The 23,414-nt window shown below is 41.6% G+C and overlaps 1 protein-coding gene across 1 annotated transcript in view; it reads right to left on the reverse strand.

The window, feature by feature from the left end:
- Nucleotides 1–336: 336 nt before the first annotated feature.
- Nucleotides 337–23,414, reverse strand: part of LOC122076642 (quinone oxidoreductase PIG3-like) — a 42,224-nt gene continuing 19,146 nt past the window's right edge. The window contains exons 3-6 of the mRNA XM_042642053.1: nt 2,763–2,844; nt 2,568–2,675; nt 2,220–2,378; nt 337–889 (exon numbers count right to left, since the gene is read on the reverse strand). Coding sequence (XP_042497987.1) covers nt 693–889; nt 2,220–2,378; nt 2,568–2,675; nt 2,763–2,844 — 546 coding nt within the window. The 3' untranslated portion in view covers nt 337–692. The remainder of the gene's footprint in view (nt 890–2,219; nt 2,379–2,567; nt 2,676–2,762; nt 2,845–23,414) is intronic.

The following is a 23,414-nucleotide window of genomic DNA, read 5'->3' on the forward strand; positions in this document are numbered from 1 at the left end:
TATAAAATCCTCTACCAGATGATAGTGCCGAATCGTGGCCTTAGAGCGCCTTCCCCTTTTTTTGGACGTTGCTAATTTTTTATCTCAAGGGTAATAATGAATTGATATTATTTTATAAGGAATATAGCCTACATGGCTATGAACAAAAAAACTTGAGATTAGGAACAATAACCTCAATATGTCAAACTCTTATTTTTAATATATATACTTTTCTTTTTCCATAAAAAAACAATAAAAATCAATTTTACTCAAGGGTGGCATCCAAAAAACAATTTAAAAGATTCCAAGTTGGCCAACACATCCGAGATTGTGGGTGGCACCATGAAAAATCTTTCATACAACATCAAAACCATTCTCATGTATTTCTAATATTGAATCCAACAGACATTGTCTCTATGCAAGTTCTAGAATAAACTAAAGCACACCTCATTGCTCATGATGTAGCAACTTAGGTGTTGATGTATCTAGCTTCACTTAGGTGTGAATGATACTGCAAACTGCATTCATAAAGTACAGCACCATCTGTTTTGCTTCAGAAACAGAAACTAGAAAAGGTAAACCTCAGATCATGGCTGCTTTCATTTCTCGGATCATGAAACTAGAAATAAGATAAAATTGCTCACAGATCAGCGATTCACACATGGGTTTTTACGTATATATGCTCACATGAGGTTGGTCTAATCTAAAGATGATCATGGAACCAACAGTATTTTCCCAACATGGTTGCTGCTTTCCATTAGCTGATGAGCCTCTGCTGCTTCAGACAATGGAAAGGACTTGTAAACCACAGGCTTTACTTTGCCTGCAGCAATTGCTGGCCAAACATTCTTCTCCACCTCACTCACAATTATTGCTTTGTTTTCAATGCTTCTGCCCCTCAAGCCCGCAGCTGCATGAATATGACTTCCATTAGCACGTGTGCAATATACTATCTAAACACAGCTCAAAATATTTCAAATGAACTGGATACAAGGTCACACTAATGTTCATGCGCAAACAGGGAAGATGCACATATTTATTTATGGGGAAAAAGGTTCTTTGAGCAAACGGAGGATCGAATCTCCCACGCCACTCTATGCCTCCACCTTGTTGACCATTTGATCCCTATCATTACTTCCCAACCTTTCAATCTATGTGCTACAGTTAACCACTCTCTCCCCTACTATTGCACGCACACACTCTCTCCGCCTTGCACACCGCTGCAATCTCGCCGTTCTCCCCCCTTTCTGAATCTTTCTAGGCCTCTCCCTCCCTCCCTCCCCGTCTCTTCCTCAGGGTGGCTTTCTTCGCTCTGTGGTTCTGGTTGGTTTTTTGGTTCATCAACCATGTCTGCTCTCCTGCTTTGGCTTCAACCATAAGAACGCTCTCTTTGTCCCGCAGAAATACTGTTTTTGTTTTATGTTCTTTTTTTTTTTTTCCTGGCAAGAAATGGGAATACTGTTGTTGTGGTTGTTATTGGACTTAGAAGCCAGAGAAGAGTAGTACCCAAGAGAGAGAAGAGACTCATCTCTTTCGCTATCTTCCTTTTCTCGGTTTTGTTTGTCAAACCAATCTTCTCCTGGCAGTCCCAGCCTTGACTGCAACTTCTTATCCTCTAAAACCCCAAAGCTGGCTTCATCTCTTCTATCAATCCACTCTCTTTCATTAGGGATCAAATCGAGCAACTGAGAATACAGTTGTCAGTTCCTAGAAGAGCCCTCCATTTCTATTCCTGGGAAAGGAAACAAAGTGGAAGAAACCCAGATGGGAAAACCAAAATTTCACTTCCAATATTTTACACAGAGGAACTGAGTTGGACAAACAGAGCACCCTGAGAGAGAGAGAGAGAGGATGGATAATGATTCAGAAAGGGAAGACAAGATGAGAAAAATCAGGGAGAGAGGGAGAGATGCAGCGGCGTGAGTTACAGAGGCATGCATGGGGAGAGAAAGGGGGGAAAGTGTGTGCAACGGCAGGGGAGAAAGTGGTTTACTGTAGTGCATAGATTGGAAGGCTGGTAGGTAATGAAAGAGACCGAACGGTCAGTAAAGTGGTGGCATTGGATATTCCATCCTCCCCCGCTTGATCAGAGAACCTTTTTCCCTTATTTATGTGTAATGATATGGAGTAGATAGGTCGTTACTTGCCCAAAATGAGTCAGGTTTGATTGATTTAGATATACGCTACCACCAAACCACATTTAACAAGGAACAAACCCAGAAAAGTAAGATCTGAAATACCTTGCACTGTCAGGCGTCTTGCAAGCATGCCTGCAAGATTCGCTTCCGTAGCTGCTCCACCCTGAAAGCCAATGATAAAAAGTCTGCCATCAACATTTAAGCTGTTGAGGTTTCTCTGGAAATAGGGACCTCCAACATTGTCAAGAATAACATCAACACCTGCCATTAAACGTTTTGAGGCCTAAGTTCCAGTACCAGCAAGCAAGAAGACAGAAAAGACGGTCCCGAATCTTGTAATTATCCAGAAATTGCAAGGTTCTGAAGAAAAATAACTAGCAGTAACAAAAGTTTCAATTACCCTGTAACTGAAATTGAACTATGCATATAGATATCAGGCAAGAGATGGACCTTTTCCTCCTGTTTCTTCCTTCACCCTTGCAACAAAGTCTTCAGTCTTATAATTGATGCAGACATCAGCTCCAAGATCCTTGCAAAAAGCCAATTTCTCCTCACTCCCTAATAGACAGAAACACTTAACAATATGAGAATCAAGGATAATGAAAATATTCTAAACATGAGTTCCAGGGTTCAGTGCCATTAGACCTGCAGTGACAAATACCCTCACTCCCAGGTGTTTAGCTATCTGAATTGCAAATGTGCCAATTCCACTAGACCCACCGTGAACCTGAAATTTTTTTAATTGTCCTCAGGAAACATAATTTTTACTGGGTAAAATGGTTTTCATTACATGCATCAAGAATTTAATATGAAGGGGATCTTAAAGAGGTTTCATCAGAGGCATATACACATGCATTGGTAAAAATATTCTCAACTCAAACTACTTTAGTACTATTACTTCATTTACTCAATGGGGACCCTCCTTTTCAGTTTATCCTTCTGTTTAAAGGAAGAGCGGGGGGGGGAGGGGGAGGGGGAGAGATCACAAACAGGTCTTCTTAATAGCAATGCATTTATTGAAGCAGATGCTACAAGAAACAAATGAAAGTACATGTCCCTTGATACAGTGGAGTAGCAGAAATGTGCTTGAGTTTTTATATACCTCCCAATAGTTGTCTGGCGAATGTATGCTTATGCATAGGTAATACATGAGTATCTTAAAAATTCTGGCCATTTTCTGAAAACTTGGTAGCCTTCCTCAAAAAATTTTCCATCAATGTATTGGAACAAATATCACAAATATTTAACCTAGGGTCTTACACATCTGCTCTCCAGAGAGCTGCCTCACTCTCTGTGATAGTGTGATACATACAGTGCTGATATGCCACAACAGATGCATCTAATGTGTCGCCACAAGTGCATCTAATGTGTCGCTTCATGTCCTTTTTAGTTTCTATAACTGAAGAAGCAGGGGAGGTGGGGTACAAAATCTAGAATGGAATCTAAAAATACAATGAAGTGCTGGAACCACACTGGCTCCATTTGGTTGCAAAGGGAATCAAAAGGGAAGTGGAATTTCAAACTTAAAAAAGAAATTATTGTCATCATTACCCCATGTGACCATATCAGTAACTCCAAATCATTCCACATTTTTTATTAAATTTCACTTTGCTTTTCATCTAAAACCCTTCGCTATAAAATGGAAAATAAGTTTACATGTAAAATGTATCATTACTAAATATGGTAAAAACTTTTAGTTTATACAATCACTTGAGATCACATGGGTAATGACTACAATTTTTTTTTTTTTTCATTTTTTTTTTTTTTTAACTTAGAAAATTTCTCTTCCCTTGCAACCAAACATAGCCACTATGTAATTTTCGGAAACTAGAAGAGGAAGAGAACATCAAACATGGACTAGAAAAGATGGCTGTAACCTCACAAAGCAAGTCAACAGAGCTGAAACTTGGAGATTGGAATGGCACAGCTCTAGTGATTGTTCTAAAACCAAAAAATAATATTTTAAAAGGAACTTTAAATGGTGTGATAGTTCTTCTGTAGGGAATTCCTAGAAACAGAGGATAGTTTTGAACTTGCAATCTATAGAAGATCAACCTCAGTCTGAAACCGGAATTCAGTATATCTTAACAACAGAAGTTTTAGTGGCCACCCTGTGGAGTCCATAATATCCAATGGTGCCTGGTCCCCTCCCCCGTCCCCTTCAACCATTTCCATCCTCTTCTTGTCCTCCATCCCCCACCTCCTCCCCTGTTAGTGTTGACAGGGTCATCTGGTCTCATCCCCACTCTGGCTGTTTTAGCTCCTCTGCTTGGGACCTGATCCTCTCTGGAGGCCCCTATGTCCGTCCCTTGGCACAAGATTATCTGGTTTAATGGTCACATTCTGATGCAGATAAGGGGATCAATCGAACCAGCTATAGGGTCCCCTTTCAAACCTGGTTATTTGGGGCAGGCCAGCATTCGAACCAGGCCATTCCTGGCTCAGATCTGGCCCTGATTTTCCCCATCGAGCAGCAACTCTCTCAGCCCAGATTTGGGCAAATATTTGGTTACCATTTTGGCTCAGGGTCCACAGCACAACAGCAGCTTATCTTCCCATCGAGCAGCAATAATTTGGTCTCCAGTTTTGTCTTCAAAAGGAGCTTCTAGAAGTCCCTCCAGCTGTCCCTCATTGTGAAGAAAGAAGCTTCAAGAGAGTTAGTGTTTGTCGAAGCCGTAACAAGGACCAAGACAACCAGATTCTACCTCCTTCTCAACCCCTCCATTGATTCTCTTTCTTCCTTCTGTTTTTTGTTATTTAGTTGAAGATCGTAGAGTTTGTTGAAGCTGTTACAAGGACCAAGACAACCAGAAGGACTGAGGCTCCAGACAAGGCTTGCACCAACCTTACGTGAAGGATTTCTGGTTTAGTTTGACAACTGCAGAACTTCCAGGTTGTTGAGCCATTGAAGACCATATTTTGAAGGATCAAGGACCCTTTGAACTTGATCTCTTGGCCAACAGAGGTGGTTAAAACTCATTCTTGAAAGAGACTCAGAAGTTTCCTAATTTAAGACTCCCAACAAGAATCTTCAGATCTCCATATTCAACCAGCCAATCAGGCTCATATTTGGAGGGTACCTAGGGGCATTAGGAGTCTTCGATCACCAGCCTGCCCCTTTTCTCGTCCTGAATCTCTATATTGGGACTATCTCCAGCAGTTTCCTATTTTGGATCTAAATCAAGATTCATTAGATCTTCCAGCCCTGCCAGCCAAATCTCAAGCCCTTTGGAGGGTTAAGGATCATAAGAAGGCCACTCGATCCAGTACTCAAGGCCATCAGAGGCCTGGTTTGATTGCTACAGGTTTTCTCCCATTCAGTCAAAAAAACCCTAATTTCTTCCTAGGGTTTGATCTCCCTCACCTGCAGACACATAAGGCCATAAGTTTGGGGTTCTATTGAGGCCTATACTGGACATACTCAACCAACATATCAAGCTCTTTGAGCCTTGGATTGTGAGTAATTAAATTCTCTCTAGCTGAACATCCTTTTTTGGATTTGGGCTGATATGACTTTCGTTGGCAACTTTATTTGTGACATTGCGGGGAAGGCTGCCTTCGGCGCTACCATCAAACACATCTGGATAGAGCCTAACCTTCATAGATGGACTTCCAACTCCAGATCCTTTGACTCGATTTAGAATGCCATCTTCTTCAATGTTAGCTCTAAGATGGCCTTGTATCCCTTTTGCCACCGCCCTGTTATCCTGAGGTCTCCCACCCCCTAATTAGGGGTTTCGCTACTTATGCTCTTGTATTGGTTGCTTCCCCTTCGGGGCTTTTATATTCCTGCCCCCTTTTTCTTCCCTCTTTGGTAACAAATTTATTATTCACCAAAAAAAACCTTTAACCAGTGATTTTTGAGTGAGATATGAGAGTATATAATGAACTGAAAGTCGGTTCAAAGGGGTACCACCCGATTGGAAAAAAAAAAAGAAGAAGAAGAAATAAGAAGGGAAAAGGACGCCTTCCAATGGCTTGACAATTGGCACCTAGGAGGCGTCCTTCTCTTGCATGTTGGCCCTAGAGCAATTTACTCTTCTGACCTCCCTAAAGACTCTTTGGTTTCTTCAATCATCTCTAATGGCTCTTGGTCCCCTCCTATTACTTCCACCCCTATTTCAACTTTTTGGTCCTCTCTTCCTGCCATGCCCCCCATTCATAGAGAGGATAGAATCGTTTGGTCCCCTTCTCCCTCCGGAAAATTTTCTTCCTCTACTTGAGCCTTGTGTGCGCTCCTTATCCCCTTGGCACAAGGTTATCTGGTTCAAATCTCACATCCCTCGTCACAACTTCACCGTTTGACGAGCCATCTCCAATTGCCTTCCTACTCAAGCATTCCTCATCCACAACCACATCTTTGTCCCCCCCCCCACCCGCCTGTTGCCTTTTTTTCTGGTAGCCCCATATGCCCATGGTTTAACGTATCGTACCGTATCAGCCGATATGTATCGATATCAGCACGATACATGTCAATATGCTACAGGGAAATAAACTAAGTTCATATAATTTTGTAAGTATCTTATCGTATCGATACGCACGATACATGCCGATATGTACATTTGACATCTTTATTAAAAATTTTTAATCGGGTACGTATCAAAGTGTATCGGTGTGTATCGTATCGATACGTATTGATACAGCATGACACACTTTAAATGGGCATTTGGGCCTTGTGTCTTGGTTTTTTTTTTTTTTTTAAGTTTTCTTTGAAACAGAGTTTCTTTTGGCACTACCATTTCTTCTTCCAAGTGGTGTTGCCTATTAAGGAACTTTGGATATTATTGCCTTTATTTTTTCAGATTGGGACAACAATATTTCGCCTCCACTCATTAGGCATCTCTCTCCTACTCATTATCTCTTTAAACAACTTGGTTAACCAAACAACCCCACATGGTCCCAAACTCTTCCACACTTCAATTGGGACTTCATCCAAACCTGGTGTCTTTCCTACCTTTATATTTCTTAGAGCTTCCTTAACCTTGATCACTCCTATCTTACGTACATATGATGCATGTGGTCAAGCAGGATATTTGAACCTCTCTCACTAGGGCTATATCCATTAAGTCACAAAAATACCCATCCCATCTCCTCTTTATGTCATCATCCTTCACAAGCACTTTACCATCATCACTCTTAATATATCGAACTTGATCGAGATCCCTAATCTTCCTTCCCCGTATTTTAGCTATCTTATAAATAGTCTTTTCCCCTTCATTGGTATTTAGATTGTTGTACAAGTCATCATATTTCCTAACCCTTGCTTTCCCCACAATCTTCCTAGCCTCGTTTCTGGCTACCTTATATCTCTCTTTATCTTCAACCTATCTAGTACTTCGCCAAATTTTAAAATTAGCGTTATTAATCTTGACGGCTGCTTAAACTTTCACATCCCACCACCAAGTCTCTCTAGGGGCCAACTTAGTACACCCCTAGACACCCCTAGAACCTCCTTAGCAACTTTCTCGATGCAATCTGTCATCTCATTCCACATCGTGTTAGCGTCCCCTTCACAATCCCACTTCTCATGCATCACCACTTTTATCTATAAAAGTCCCCACTGACTCTCCTTTCAATCTCCACCACCTTACCTTACGGCAAACATGTTTCCTTGGTTTACTCTTTGGAAAATAGAAGCACATGGCCAAGATCAATAATCTATGTTGAGATGTAAGCTCTCCCCAGGGATAACCTTACAATCCTTACACATCCATCTATCAGACCTTCTAGTGTGGAAGAAGTCTATTTGGCCGAAAAGTTGCCCACTTTTGTAGGTAATTAAGTGTTCTTCCCTCTTAGCGAAAAAAGTGTTTGCAATGGATAGATCATAGGCTGTCGCAAACTTGCAATAGAGCTTATTCCATGGAAGGTTAATTTCAGGCACTAGGTCTGCTGAGATTTGGCTGGCTTCTACTCCAGTATATATGGACTGTAATTGACTTTGTGAAGTACAATTCCCTTCTATTTGTTTGAAGAGGAGCTTTTTCCCCTAGTCCATTAGATAAGATAAACAAGACTAGCCAAGTAAGCTTTAACCTTGTCATTAGAATCATGATTGTGTTGATTTGGATCAAGAGGACAACCATCATAACATTCGGCTTCATCTTTGTTGTCCTAATCTTCCAATTGCATCTCAACTATGTTCATAAAACAAATCTTGTGTGGATACTTATTGCTAAAGTGACCTTTCTCATAGCCATTCATTTTCCCTGGAGCTTGCTGGCCTCTTTTCTTCAACCTTCTTGTGCTCAAATTTCTTTTCTTCAGTTCTAGGTGGTGTTTTATACGCTAAATGAGCAGTCTTAACGCATTGCCTTCAGATTGTTGTCCTTTTCTTCTGCCGTCTTTGCATAAACAACCATCATATTTACTGATCTATAGACTTTATTGGCAAATTCTAATCTGATCTCTGTGCTCATACCACTGATATATCTCGATAATCTTTGATGATCCATCTCTAGGAGCCTGCAGCGAGAGGATAACTTGTGGAACTATAAGGTGTAGGTAGAAGAGCAACTTCTCATAATTAGAAGATACAATTTTTTTGGTAGGTATCTACTTCATAATCTCCCAATTGGTGATGAGCCAAGTCATTTGAGGAATCTCATCTGGAGAACATCATCCCACAATGAATAAATATATCCAGTAAATTTGGTGAGAATGAGCTCGACTTTCTTATCATTCAAAAAGGAATCGTAGGCAAAAAACCTCTCGACTTTGGTTAACCAATCATGAAAAGCCCTGGCCCCCCTTCTCTCCATCAAATTTTAGAAACTCGACCTTGATGCCGATATCTCAATCTAAGAATTGACATTGATATTGGTGCATGTTGAGTTTAGCGCCTTGCGCTAAACTCTAAAACCAATAGGGGTATTTTGGGTCCCATCGGCTCCCCTATTTCTGTGATGTGGCTTTTCTTGTAATTAAGCAATGGGGGTACTATTGTCTTTTACTTTCAACATTATTTTAATATAAGTAAAGGACTAAAACCTATGATCAACCCATTCTGGACTGATCGCAAGTCTCTCCTCTCTTTTGGGAATACCATCGATCGCACCTCTCACTCTCTTCTCTCCTCTTCTTTTCTTCTTTTCTTCTTTTCTTCTTTTCTCTTTTCTTTGGTTTGGTTACAAATCTCAGGGATTGTAACTTGGTATCAAAGCCTCTGTAATCCAATCAAAGTCGTTTTTCAGATCTCTCTGCTGATCTCAGTTTAGCGCTAAACCTTTCTGGTGCGCAGCCGCCTACTACTGCATCTACTATGTTTTAAATCATATGGAGTGATTGACTTTGTGCATGGATCGTGCCCCATTGTTTCTACACTGAAGATTTGAAGACCTTGGACCGCAGCTTACTTTCTTCTCTGCCCAACTCAATTTCTACCAGATCGCTAGCGTTGGTCTCTGTGGTTCAGGTTTGGTTGCAGGTTTTTTTTGTTATTTCTGCGACGCTATTTGCCAACTTTATTTTTGGTTCTCATGGCTAAGACCAAGTCTCCTACCTCTGTGACTACTGCATTTGCCTCGGACAATGTCAATGTCCAAATTACCTCTATCAAGCTCAAGGGAAGTTCGAATTACCTACTTTGGGCTCAATCTGTGAAGATTTATCTTATGGCCAAGGATAAACTTCAGTATACTACTTCTGATCCTCCAGCAGCATCTGACAAGGGTTATATGAATGGATGAAGGAGAATGCCTTGATTTTAATCTGGTTATGGAATAGTATGGAACCAGATGCTGCAGCCAAAGTCATGTTTCACTCTACTGCAAAAGGAGTATGGAACGATTTGAAGGAAACTTACTCTCAGGAGAAGAACATGACTCGTATCTATGATATTTATGAGAAACTATTCCAGTTTCGTCAGTCTGAAAAAACGCTTCCAGAGTATTATAGTGCTTTCAAGGGAATGGTTGAAAAACTCAATGTTTTCCAACCTTCGACCATTGACATTGACAAATTAAAAGCTCAGCGTAATGAGTTTTTTTGTTCCCAAATTCCTGGCTGATTTGAATAATGATTTGAAAGCAATGAAAGGCCATCTACTCGCAAGCGACACTGTTCCCACTCTGAATGACACTTATTCGCGACTACAGCGTATTACATCATCAACAAAACCTAATCAGTCTTCCAAAAACAAATCTGCCTTCCTTACAAACTTGGACGTAGTTGCGGTCGTGGGGGAGGACGTGGGTCGGATGTACAAGGTTCTAGTGGACAACCATCTGATCGTGCATCTCACCAGTGCACTTACTGTGGAAATCCTAACCATACTGTCGAGACTTGTTAAGCAAAGCATGGCAAGCCAGAGTGGGCCACCCAGTTAGCCAATCATGTAGTGTCAGACGATGGTACTGACATAGGGTCTCCCATTGATACTAAACCGAGCCATTCATCAAGAGATTCATCTACCAGCCTGCGCGATGGCATCAATCAGTTGCTTTAACATTTACACACTCTCGAGGCATCCTCTAATACATCCAATGGTGGGTCTACATCCGCTGCCACCTTAGCTTATGCAGGTGCCTCAGCCCTTCTTACCACTACCTCTACCCCCTGGATCATTGATTCAGGTGCTTATGCCCATATGACTGGTAAGTCATCACTTTTTAAAACATTTTCTTCTAGTATCAGTTCTACATCTGTTATTCCTGCCAACGGTGCTTCCACACCCATTCTCGGCCATGGTACTATATCACCCACATCCTCACTAAATTTATTTTCTGTGCAACATATTCCACAATTCCCATTAATTCTTTTTGTGAGCTAGTTAACTAGCTCATCAAATTGCTCAATAACCTTTTTTCCCTCTTACTGTGTTTTTTAGGATCTTCACACAAGGAAGACGATTGGTGGAGGGCGTGAAAAAGATGGTTTATATTATCTCAACTATGGTTCTCCTACCTCTTCTGCTGCTACTACTGCTGTTGAGGATGTGACTCCTTTCCAATGGCACTGTCGTTGTCACACCCCGCCTCCTTTAGGCCAAGGTATACGGCACTGGATACCCATATCCAGTCAGCCTAACCCTCTAGTACCCCAATCCGTAAATGCCCCAAAATCACAACTAAAATCAGAGTACACATATAAGATTTGTAAACTTTACTCTACTACTGGTGATTCACTAAATGATAATTACCATATACCAAAATTCATTTGAATTCCAATCTTAGGTATTACGACATTATAAATAATACATAAGGATAAATAACCGACAATAAGGAAGTGATGTCCATCAGCACGGTGTCTCGCGGACACAAGCCTTACCGTTGCCACCGAAGTCCTAAGCCTGCCTCTGCACTGGTTCTACCATCTAAAAAGGTTGCAACAAATGGGGTGAGCTTCCACAAAGCCCAGTGAGGGGTACACACCCATGCATCCACAAAAATCAATAAAATAGAAACAAGTATAAATGCTCACCCACAACAATATTACTGCAGTTAGATAAATGCAATTAGATGAATGAAATGACATAATCCGGTTTTAGCAAACAATTCTAAGCAACAATTTATAAGTCCAAAGGGGTATAAGTGCTACTACAATATAGGTGTTATCCCCAGTCATGAATGTACGTTATCAGTCCCCAGGGATACAAGCTAGTTGCGAGTCAGGAGCACGCCGGCTCCAGAACCACATCATTACCCGGCAAACCCCTATTAATAACCCTCCCATAATACTATATCGAATCCATCATCGCATGTAGGGAATACCTGTCACCGAATCAAACATCACGTGCGGGTCTATCATGACGGTGGCATCTTCGCACCTCAATCACAGGAAATCGTCCCCAACCACGGACTGTCGGACGAGAGGATTAGCCAATTCGTAAACCCCTATTGGCAAGGGTTGTAGCACTAGGGTGGTTATCCTAGCCGAATGCATTCTAATATGCCACAGCACAATTCAATCACACTCATACACCTTGAGCATGCAGTGCCGCCGGCACCAACCATTGGCCACCCTGCACCCCAGTCACACACACACACTCACCCTGAGCATGCAGTGCCGCCGGCACCAACCGTTGGCCACCCTGCACCCCAGTCACACACACACACACACCACTCACCCTGAGCATGCAGTGCCGCCGGCACCAACCGTTGGCCACCCTGCACCCGTCACACACACCCTAAGCATACAGTGCCACTGGCACCAACCGTTGGCCACCCTGCACCCCAGTCACACACACACGCACAACCATAATCCACATTCTCATGCCACATCAACACTTTTCACAAGGAATAAGATAATAATATGCAAAATGACATGATTCACCCACATATGCGATATGATGCAAGCATTCCATAAAAATATACAAAATCCCCTCACCTCGAGTTCTAGATGGAGGTAGATAGTTGATGGTTTCGTGTTGTGTGCTCCCGTCACTCATCGGTTCCACTCCTAGGACACAATGTTTTTAGGTTATTTGGTTATCTATAGGGGAGTGGGACACTAGGACTTGTGCCCCAATAAAATGATTAAAAATTAGCCTTAAAATGGTTCACCGGTGGATGCTTACCGATGGATGATCATCCGCCTGTGAGTTCACCGATGGACAAATCCGAAAGGGATGCAAATCCTGTAATATTTTCACCGGTGGATGCTCATCCGCCGGTGGGTTCACCAATGGATGCTCATCCGCCGGTGGGTTCGCCGGTGGATGGATCTGTAAGGTCTGAAAACCTCAAAATTACATCTACAGGGTTCACCGGTGGATGGTTACTTCCTTCACCGACTGGCCGGTGACCATCAGCCGGTGAAGTTAAAATTAGGGTTTCCTTGCGCAGATCAGCCCCATAGGCCCTGTGGCCCCTGTGTATGGTGGTGGGAGTGCATGTTGTTCAGTGGGGTGTCATTTCCCAACTTTATTCTTTCTCTCTTCTCTTTTACATAGTTTATAGCTTAGGTTTTTATGATTTTTAGAGTGGGTTTGTATGTGGGACACTCACACACACCACACCTAGCTTAGGTTTAGTGTAATTGGTGGGTTAATTTACATAGAGTCATAAGATAGACTCAAATCCATTATTCATGTGTTTAATTTCATTTTCCCCAACCTAATTTTGGGAATATCGGTTGGGGGGTTCATGTAGTGACCATCAATTGCTTGTGTGATCACTCAAATCCATTATTCATGTGTTTAATTTCATTTTCCCCAACCTAATTTTGGGTTTGGGATAACTAGTTGTAGAGGACTTGGCAAATTCCCAAATCCTAGGGTTTTGGGTTTCCAAATTTAGGGCTTTTCATGTAAGATGCCTTCCCACTCCATGGTGAATGATTAACTTGCTTGATTAGATCTCACACCAAAATCCCCCATTCAATTTGTAGATTGGGTATGTGGGTAGAGGGATTTTGATTAGGATTTTTCCCCAACCTAGCCTAGGTCAAGAATGGGGTATGAGAGAGAATTATCTAAATGGTAGAGAGAGGAACTTACCTTCAATGGTAGGTGCTCCCGTTGCTTCCCTCTTCCTCCTCTCTTGCCTTCCTTCTCCTCCTCCTTCTTCTTTCTCCCTTTCCTTCTTTCTATTTTGGTAGGAGAAGAAATGAATGGTAAGAGTCCTATTTATAGCCACTTAAGTCCCACTAAGGGCTGTTTGGGGAATTAATTGGTTTTTACCCAATAACGAGTTATTCCACTATTCGGCACTAACGGGCCCACCTTAGGATGTCCGGATACATTAGTCTATTCACCCAATAGGTTGTCCCAACTATTGGGGGTGGTTTGATGTGCACGGGTCCAAAGACCCAAGTCCCACGGCAAATCAACCCGTTTTCGGCCAGTATTCTCATCGGAGGGTGTTCACCGGTGGATGCTCCATCAGCCGGTGACCATCAGCCGGTGAAGGCTAAACTGGTCACCCTTGTGAGGAAATGGTTCCTTAAGTTGAGTGGGGCCTTCTCAAGGTGTTTTCGGTGTGTGGGCTCCATCTCTTGGTACATTTCACTAACAAGGTTCGGGGAAATTCTCTTCAATGGTAGAGTACATACCTTAACTCCTTCAATGGTTTGTAGTCCTTCCATGTAATAAGCCGGGCAAATCCATAAGTTACTAATGGTTCACCTGGTTGCATCACCCATGTACAAAAGTTGAAATTAGCCCGGGTTTTTGGGCATGGGTAGAACAGTCGTTTAGGACATTTATCTTTAGCTAGGTTGAAACTTTTATTTCCTAGTTTTAAATCTGTGATTAGGCTAGAATGTGAGGCCTGTGAGTTAGGAAAACATCACCGTGTGTCCTTCCCATCTCGCTCTGTGTCTCGTAGTCTGTCTTTATTTTCCTTAGTCCATTCTGATATATGGGGTCCTTGCAGAGTTAGTAATAGATTTGGTTTTCGTTATTTTGTAACTTTTGTGGATGATCATTCTCGCCTTACATGGCTTTACATGTTAAAGGACATCTGAATTTTTATGTGTTTCAACAATTCTATAATGAAATAAAAACTCAGTTTAGCATTTTGATTAAGATTTTTTGTTCTGATAATGCTTTAGAATATGCTCAAAATGATATTTCTGATTTCTATGCCAACCGTGGGATGATACACCAAGCTAGTTGCGCCTATACCCCACAGTAAAATGGGGTAGCAGAACGCAAGAACCGGCATCTACTCGAGGTAGCCCGTGCTATTATGATTCACATGCAAGTTCCTAAGCATTTTTTGTGTAATGGGGTTTTAACTGCATATCACTTGACTAATCGCATGCCATCTTCAGTGCTTTCAGATAGGTCCCCTTTTTCTATTATGTTCCCTACTTTGCCAAGTTTTCCTATTCCTCCCCGAGTCCTTGGTCGTGTGTGTTTTGTCCATAATTTGCATGTGCAAGTAGATAAACTATCTCCTAGGTCTACTAAGTGCATTTTTTTGGGTTATTCACGTACTCAGAAAGGGTACAAGTGCTATGACCCCATTGCTCACAGGAACTTTGTTAGTGCCAATCTGACCTTTTAAGGCACATCATTCTATTCTCCTCAGGTGTCCAAATCTGGTATGGAGTGGACTTCTCCATCTCCTCCACCCATTCCATCTCTCATACCCTTCCCTGATGTGCCCAGTGCCAGTGACTCACCTCCTCTACAGGTTTATCAATGCAAGAAAAAGGCTGGACAGCCGAGTGGAGAAACCAATACACCAAATGATTCACTTCCTCCATTGCCACCTTTCTCTGGTGAAGCTCCTCCTCCTTCTCCGCTTGATGACTTATCAATTGCGCAAAGGAAAGGTACACGTTCTTGCACTCAAAAATCTATGGTTGTGTATCCTATTGATAACTTTGTTTCCTTGTCTCTTCCCTCTCCCATCCATGGTCTTGCCTTGTCACTTTCTACTAACCCTATTCCCCGCACCCATAATGATGCCCTAACTTTTCCGGGATGGAAAACTGCCATGGATGTAGAAATGGATGCTCTCTTAAGTCGTGGTACCTGGAGTCTGATAGATTTACCTCCTAGTAAGGATTCAATGAAGTGTCGCTGGGTGTACACTGTTAAGTATCACTCTGATGGCTCTGTTGAGCGGTTGAAAGCCCGTCTGGTTATCAAGGGGTATACTCAGACATATGGAGTTGATTATTTTGAGACCTTTTCCTTGGTTGCTAGACTGAACTCTGTTCGTCTACTTATTTCTCTTGCTGTCAACTTTGATTGGCCCTTGTTTCAATTGGACATCAAGAATGTCTTCTTGTATGGTGATCTACAGAAAGAGGTGTATATGGAGCAACCTCCTGGTTATGTTGCTCAGGGGGAGAATAAAGGTCGAGTCTGTCGCTTACACAATGATATCTATGGACTTAAACAGTCCCCTTGGGCATGATTTGACAAGTTCAGTGCTACCATAGTTACTTGTGGATTTTCTTAGTGTTATTCTGATCATTCTGTCTTTGTTTGTCGCAAAGGTGATAAACTGGTTGTCTTAGTAGTTTATGTTGATATTATTCATATTGGTCATGATGAGGCAAGAATTTCTGAGGTGAAAGCTTATCTACAACAACACTTTCAGACCAAGGACTTAGGCCAACTTCACTATTTTCTTGGGATTAAGGCAATCCGATGTAAGAAAGGGATCAATCTGTCTCAAAAGAAATATATGTTGGACATTTTATCTGATACTGGCATACTTGCATCCAAACCTGTTGATATCCCTATGGATTCTCACCAAAAGTTTGGTGTTAATGATGGCAAACCTCTTCAAGATGTGCATCAGTACAGGACTTTGATTGGCAAGCTGATTTATCTTACTGTAACACGTCCTAACATCTCCTATTCTGTTGGAGTCCTCAGTCAGTTCATGCAGTCTCTCCTCAAAAAGCACATTGGGATGCTGCTGTCCATGTTCTTCGTTATCTAAAGGGTGCTCCTGGAAAAGGGCTGATCTATCGTCCTAATCGCCATATGGAACTAGTTGACTAATCTGATTCTGATTGGGCTGGCTCTGCTAATGATCAGAGATCTACTATTGGTTATTGTACATTTGTTGGAGGTAATCTGGTTACATGGCGTAGCAAGAAGTAGACTACCATTGCCCGATCTAGTGCAGAAGCAGAATACAGAGCTATGGCTCATACCGCTGCTGAGTTAATGTGGTTATGGTCTTTACTCATGGAGTTGGGATTTCCAGTGACCAAGCCTATGCAAATGTATTGTGACAACCAAGCTGCAGTGTACATTGCTAGTAATCCAATCTTCCATGAGAGGACCAAGCACATAGGGGTGGATTGCCACTTTGTTCGTGATGTTGTTCTGAAGAAGCTGATTGAGACTCCTTTTGTTCCTTCATCACATCAGTTGAGTGATATGTTCACTAAGTCATTGTTTGCTCTTAGTTTTCGTAATGGTTGTACCAAGCTAAGAATGGGTGATGTGTATGCTTCAACGCGCTAAACTCTAAAACCGATAGGGGCTGATAAGGGCATTTTGGGTCCCATCGGCTCCCATATTTCTGTGATGTGGCTTTTCTTATAATTGGGCAATGGGGGTACTTTTTTCTTTTACTTTCAGCATTATTTTAATATAAGTAAAGGACTAAAACCTGTGATCAACCCATTCTGGACTAATCGCAGGTCTCTCCTCTCTTTTGGGAGCACCATCGATCGCAACTCTTTCTCTCTTCTCTCTTCTCTTCTTCTTTTCTTTTCTTTTTTCTTTGGTTTGGTTACAGATCTCTGGGATTGTAACAGTGCATAACAATCAAATGATGCATATCGACCGATGGATCTGCAGGTGATGGTCCCATTAAAGGATTGGAGATAGGAGATTCTAATATCAAGACTAGATTTGGATCAGATTTGATGTGAAATCTAACAGTTAGATTTCACAAGAATAACCACTTGATATAAGTAATTAATTTCCATTTGTACAAAAAATATATATATTTATTAATTTCCCAGATAAATTAGAGATGAAATAAGGTAAATAACTAAGATCTATGAGAAGGAAGAAAGGGGAGAGAAAAAATGTGGTGGATGGTGGAAAAAGGTTGAGAAAGAGGATCTTCCTTTGCTGTCCAATAAGGAAAAGAAAATATAGGTGAGAAGTAGGGAGAAATAGATCTCAACAACAGGAGTGAGAGGATTACAACTCACAAGTGAGAGAATATTTAAAAAAATAGACAAGTAGAAGAAGAAGAAGTGGAGGAGGAGAGACTAATACCGTGGAGGAGGGGAAAACGAGAGAGAGAGAAATTTGATGTAGATCAAGTCCGTAACTGGAATTTCAAAGGTGGTTCATTACTGGCCCAAAGCCTGGGCTATCTTTTCAGCCTTTTTTATATTGAACAGTCTAATTTGGCAGCCTATTTTGATCAGCATCTCAAGAATATATCCCCAGTTTTGTATGAAATATTCAATGCCAGCTGTTTAGGTATTAGAGCACTCTGCAGATGTGAACTTCCAAGACTTCTAGTACAGCATTGCGTGGAGAATAATCAGGAGTAGATCGAGAAGATATTGAAGACTTTTGGACAGCTTACACAGAGAAAAATTCCAGATCCTTCTCAGATCTGGTGGGCCCAATTAGGATTTTTTTTTTTTTTTTGGCTGAAATGCTACCTTGCGGTAGAGGTTACTTGTGGGTCCCATTGTCCAGCTTACAAGGAGGATATTTAGGGGAAGATAAAATCTGGAAATTTAGGCTTGCATGAGAAATAAAGACCAAAGGAAAGTTTCCTTTTTATCTTAGTTTCTATTTCAGGAGTTTCCTTAACACTTAATTTCTATTTTCTCTAATACAGGAGCGATTCTTTGGACTGGGTTGAAACCATTCGAGCGCTCTGACCATGAACCGGGTCCAAGCATGGTAGTTGTTCTGATGCGAAACCCGGGTTGGAATAACCCTATTGTGTTTGCCTATGGACCCACCTGAGTAGTAGAACTCAATTAATCTCACAAATAATGGAAATTTCATAAAGTTGCAAGGGATAATGGCAGCCTAGTAAATAGTGTGAACAGTGTAGGGTCTCTTTCGTTATGAGAAAGCACAATCAAGACTCAAATGGAACAAAGTGCTCAACTATGGTGGTATTTATGGAACTAATGATAAAATAAGGACCAAGCTAAATATATAAAGAATGGAAGGGAATTTAAAGGAATCACAATAAGGGTTTAAAGGATACAACCGCCGAAGAGATTGGATAAAGTAAAAAAAAACCAAATTCTCATTCGTGACTATTTTAGATAGTTGGTATGATATACCAATGGCTTCTAGGATGAAGACGGGGAGTGACTGGGTTATAAGTAGGGCAGCAGTGTTCTCACTTCCAGGAAGACCTACATCTGGGAGTGGAGCGGCAGAGGGAAGGAGGTGGCTACCTTCCCCGTTGAAGAGATTGAGTGAGAGATCACACGATGGCAATACGCTTTAGTGGGGTTCGTGCCTGATCTACGACCACCCTCCATTTGCGGTGATTAAACATTTTGATCCGTTTCATGTCAACTCTAATTAGTTATCAAAAGGCCTACTTTACAAAGGGAACGTCGTTTCCCGGGAACCGCAAGGTTCTCGATAATCGGCCGTATCAGCCCAGGAACTGCGGATCCCGGTAATCGACCGTATTAGCCCAGTAACCTTCGTCACCGTCAGTTCCCGCAACCACTTCGCTCATGGCTTGCGTAGTGCTTATGCACTCCACTCGCAGCTTCCTCACTACTAGTCTCTGGAGGGCAATTCATCTTGTACAAGTTCTTCCTTGATTGAAGACTGTGGGGGATATTGACTGAAATGCCCCTCCCTCTTTTCATCTCTTTTCTTCAATATCCGTTCATCAGTCTTTTGGGGAGGGAAGAGAATCGAGCATGGCTCAGTCATTATCTGGGATCTGGGCGAGACGAGGAGAAGAAAGAAACGTTGGTTCAGGCAGTTAGAGTAGCGATGGAGGAATTTGATCAAGCTTCAAAGACCAATGCACCAATTGCAGTACAATAGAGTTGTAATTCACTAGTTATTCCAGATACTCGCTAAATCTAAAAAAAAAACAAAGGTTATTTGTATTCCTCCGAAACCTCCACCCACGTCACTATTCAATATTTCTTGGCCCACTATTCATCCCCAAAGATCTCGGTCAGAGCGGGCATATGCCAAACGTGAATACCCCCTGAAGCCACCGGCAGAACACTGGTAGAGGGATCCAATCTTGAGTGAAATAAATTAGGTAAGACCTTTCTCTTTCTCTCATGCCCTTTACCTTAAGCCTGACAAAGATAGAATGTTTTACTTGCCCTACTGCTTTCATTGCCCTAAAGACTATCTCTACAGCTGCCTTCTCTTTCCTTTTCATTACAAACAAAGCGATCCTTTCTTTTTCCTGAAAAAAGTAGATCCTTTCACTTTCATTACAACCGACTTCACCCCCAGATTTCTGGCGGATCGCCCGATATGTTCTGCAGTTGCTTCAGCAGCATACCGAGAAAGACAAGACCCCCCTTTGATTTCCTCCAAACAACCTGCGGAAGCCCCAGTGGGACTACCATAGGAAAGCCCGCCCCCACTAGCTAACATAAATATCTATTCCCAGATAGCAGTAGTCTCTATGTGAATCTCTTCCCGACCAGGCCAGGCCGAATCGGGCCACCACTTGGGATGGGAATGGCTTCTTTCGTGGAATTAACCATTCCATTTCTTTTAGAAAGAAATTCTATTCAACTAAGAATGTCGGACAGATATTTGAATGCTCGCTCGGGTTAGGGGGGGATCTGCTAGACAGACATTATCGAATAGCACCTTTTGATGAGAGATATGAACAAGAGGCTTCGAGAAAATTAGTGTTTTCTGAATTATATGAAGCCAGTAAGCAAACAGCGAATCCGTGGGTATTTGAACCCAAGTATCCAAGATCGGCCAGAGGCATCGATGCAAAGGTTAGATTTAGGTGGGTTGGGTAAGATTCTAACATACCTTATTAAGCTAGAAAAAGAACCCTTCTAGTTACCGTTCTTAGGGGGTCCGATTAGCCTCTTGATCTAGCTACGTTGAGGTACGCTTGTTCAGCTAGCCAACCAACCCCCACCAATAAAAAAAAATTAAAAGGGATTTAGAAAGGAATTTGAAAAGGCCTCCAAGGCCTCGTGAAAATAAGGGCTTTCAGCCCTTAAGAGACTCAAATTTGTATAGATTTCCGTCAGCAAATCAACAGAGATGGTTTCCCCGTGTGAACAATGTAGGGTCTCTTTTGTTATGAGAAAACACAATCAAGACTCAAATGGAATAAAGTGCTCAACTATGGTGGTATTTCTGAAACTAATGATAAAATAAGGACCAAGCTAAATATATAAAGAATGGAAGGGAATTTAAAGGAATCACAATAAGGATTTAAAGGATACAACCCACGAAAGGAAGTTCTCAAACCATGGTTTGGGGGCTTTGGGGTCACCCAATCGATTGGCTTTAATCCTTGATTGTATGAAATCATCGATTAAATCACAATCGAACAATATGAAATCCGCGATGAAAATTTTGTTGTTGAAGCAGTGACTTGGAAATATAAAATCAACCAATTCACATAAGAAATCAACCAATTTATTTTTTCCACAAGCTGTTGTTCAACGACCATCGGCATATCTCGTCTTCTCGCTCATCCACCCACCGCTAAACGACTGCAATTAAGTTATTGAAAGAAAAGGCTACTCGGTCCTTGATGTCCCTACAATGTCGTAGAGTCTCATCGAGCTTCTCTCGATGAATTTGTTGATGGATCAATAAGAGTAAGATATTGTAACACCCTGAATTTTGAAGCAATTGTTCCCCAATGTCAGGACCTAACTGACACATGGGAAATAGGCTGTTATATGATGGATCGCACATGTACAGCTATAGAAGGGAGAAACTGGCAGATTTAATAGTCAAGTAGGAGGGGTAAAATAGTCAAAATTTGTGGGAATGGCCCCACACAATTCAAGTAATGTAAGACAGAGGATTAGTCTGCTGGAAGGCCAAAAATAAGGCACTGGCTGGCAAAACATTGAAAAATTGGGTTTTCTTTGTGGGGCCCACTTCTCTACAGCATTGCTCCTTGCACTCCCACCATGTGTAGGGATCTATTTGAAGATTTTAACCCACTATTTACCTTAGTGGGCAATGGGGCCTACATGGGGTTATGAGATGTTAAAGTTTTAGATTAATTTAAATCAAGTTATAGGGTCCAGCCAAACACCCCTAAGGTCTCATTTGGGCTGGCCTATAAATGTTTTTTATCAGCCCTAATGCCTCATTTGTGCCATACGGTTACTGTTAGCAGCAAAAAAAAAGAAGAAGGAAAAGAGAAGAAGAAAGGAAAAGGAGAGAAGGGAAGAAGAAAGAAAGGAAGAGGGCTTCTGCACCTAGGGCTGATATTGAACAGTTCAGCCAACAGGTATGAAATTCTGCCATGTACAATTGCAGAATTTAAACTAGTTCATCTAAATTCATAATTAGGATTAGGGATTTCAGTCCAATAAGGACTGTAATCAGATTCCTGTGCTCTAATCATCTTCACACTAGAAGAATCCTCAAAATTTAACAATGTTCTAAGACCCAATTGACTTAAAAATGTTCTGAGACCCAATTGACTTGAAACTATCTCTGTAAACCCTAGAACACAGGGCTTTCAGCAATCGGGGTCAATTCCTACAAATTGATAAGGGAATTAGGCTGATTGTAGCTTGAATTCAGAATTTAAATTGACTTAAAATTGGATTTTTGAAGGTGTTGATCAGAAATTCTTTTCAAACAAATCAAGTATGGAGCTCAGTTGGAGATAACATGGGACTTTGGTGACTGTAACCTGATCATTACAGTTCTAATTTGGTGTTTAAGAGGGGGAATTGATTCAATTGTGCTAAAACACCTAAATTCCCATCTAAATCCTGGAATTTCTGAAATTGGAATGTGTAGATACCTAGGTTAGCTAATCTACTCCCAGAGGTGGGTCTATATGCTGCCCACATAAGCATATAAGACTCTCCATACAAGGGCAAACCAATTAGACTAGAAAGGGAATCAATTTCTGGGCTTACAATGTACAGCAGTAGCAGTGGAAGAATTGGATTCTGCGGAAAATGGGCTCCGGCAGGCTCGAATGGCGAACCGGTTGGGCCAAGCCATACCTGCCGATTGGAGTTTTAGAGCCCTATATGGCTGTTGGTTGGGTCTGTGTTCACCCTGTACAAGGGTGGGGCCTACAGATACGTACTTAGTGAAACTTAGCCCTGTAAAGATGATTGTGGTACAGATTCCAGAGCCTAAACCTGTCACTAAATTGGCTAAGAGGACTCTGCCCTAATCAGGGAATGTACATAGGGAGTGTAAGACCATACCCCTTTACAAAAAAAAAATTAATAATAAGGAAGAAGATTGCATTGGGAATCAGCCCAGTCAGCTAAGGTCTATAATAACCCACAAGTTGCCTCCGGTGGATGTCTGATGACCTCTGTACTATGTGGCTTGGTCTGTTTAGACAAATAGGAAACCCGAGATTGTGCGGATCAGGTTAGTGACCTACATAGGGGTTAGAGAGCCAAGTTGGTTAAGTAGGTAAGTTGTTGGGAGAAATGCTAGCCAGGAATCAGTGCCTCTGTCCGACCGTTGGTTTGGATTCCGGTAAGGGAATTCAATAGGAGTTTAGGAAACTAGGTTGTCCTTGGATAGTGAATACTAAAACTAACCTAAAATATTAATTGTTTAATTAGGCACCTAAGATACTCGGCAAAGATACGCGTGGATGGGAACTCAACGAAAAGACATCAAATTTGGGTATCAAGGTGAGTGGGTGTTTGATTTATTTTACGGATTGTTTCTATATGTTCAATTATGTGTGCCATGCGGAATATGAT

Source organism: Macadamia integrifolia, chromosome 4, assembly GCF_013358625.1.
Source record: "Macadamia integrifolia cultivar HAES 741 chromosome 4, SCU_Mint_v3, whole genome shotgun sequence".
Classification (NCBI taxonomy): Eukaryota; Viridiplantae; Streptophyta; class Magnoliopsida; order Proteales; family Proteaceae; genus Macadamia; species Macadamia integrifolia.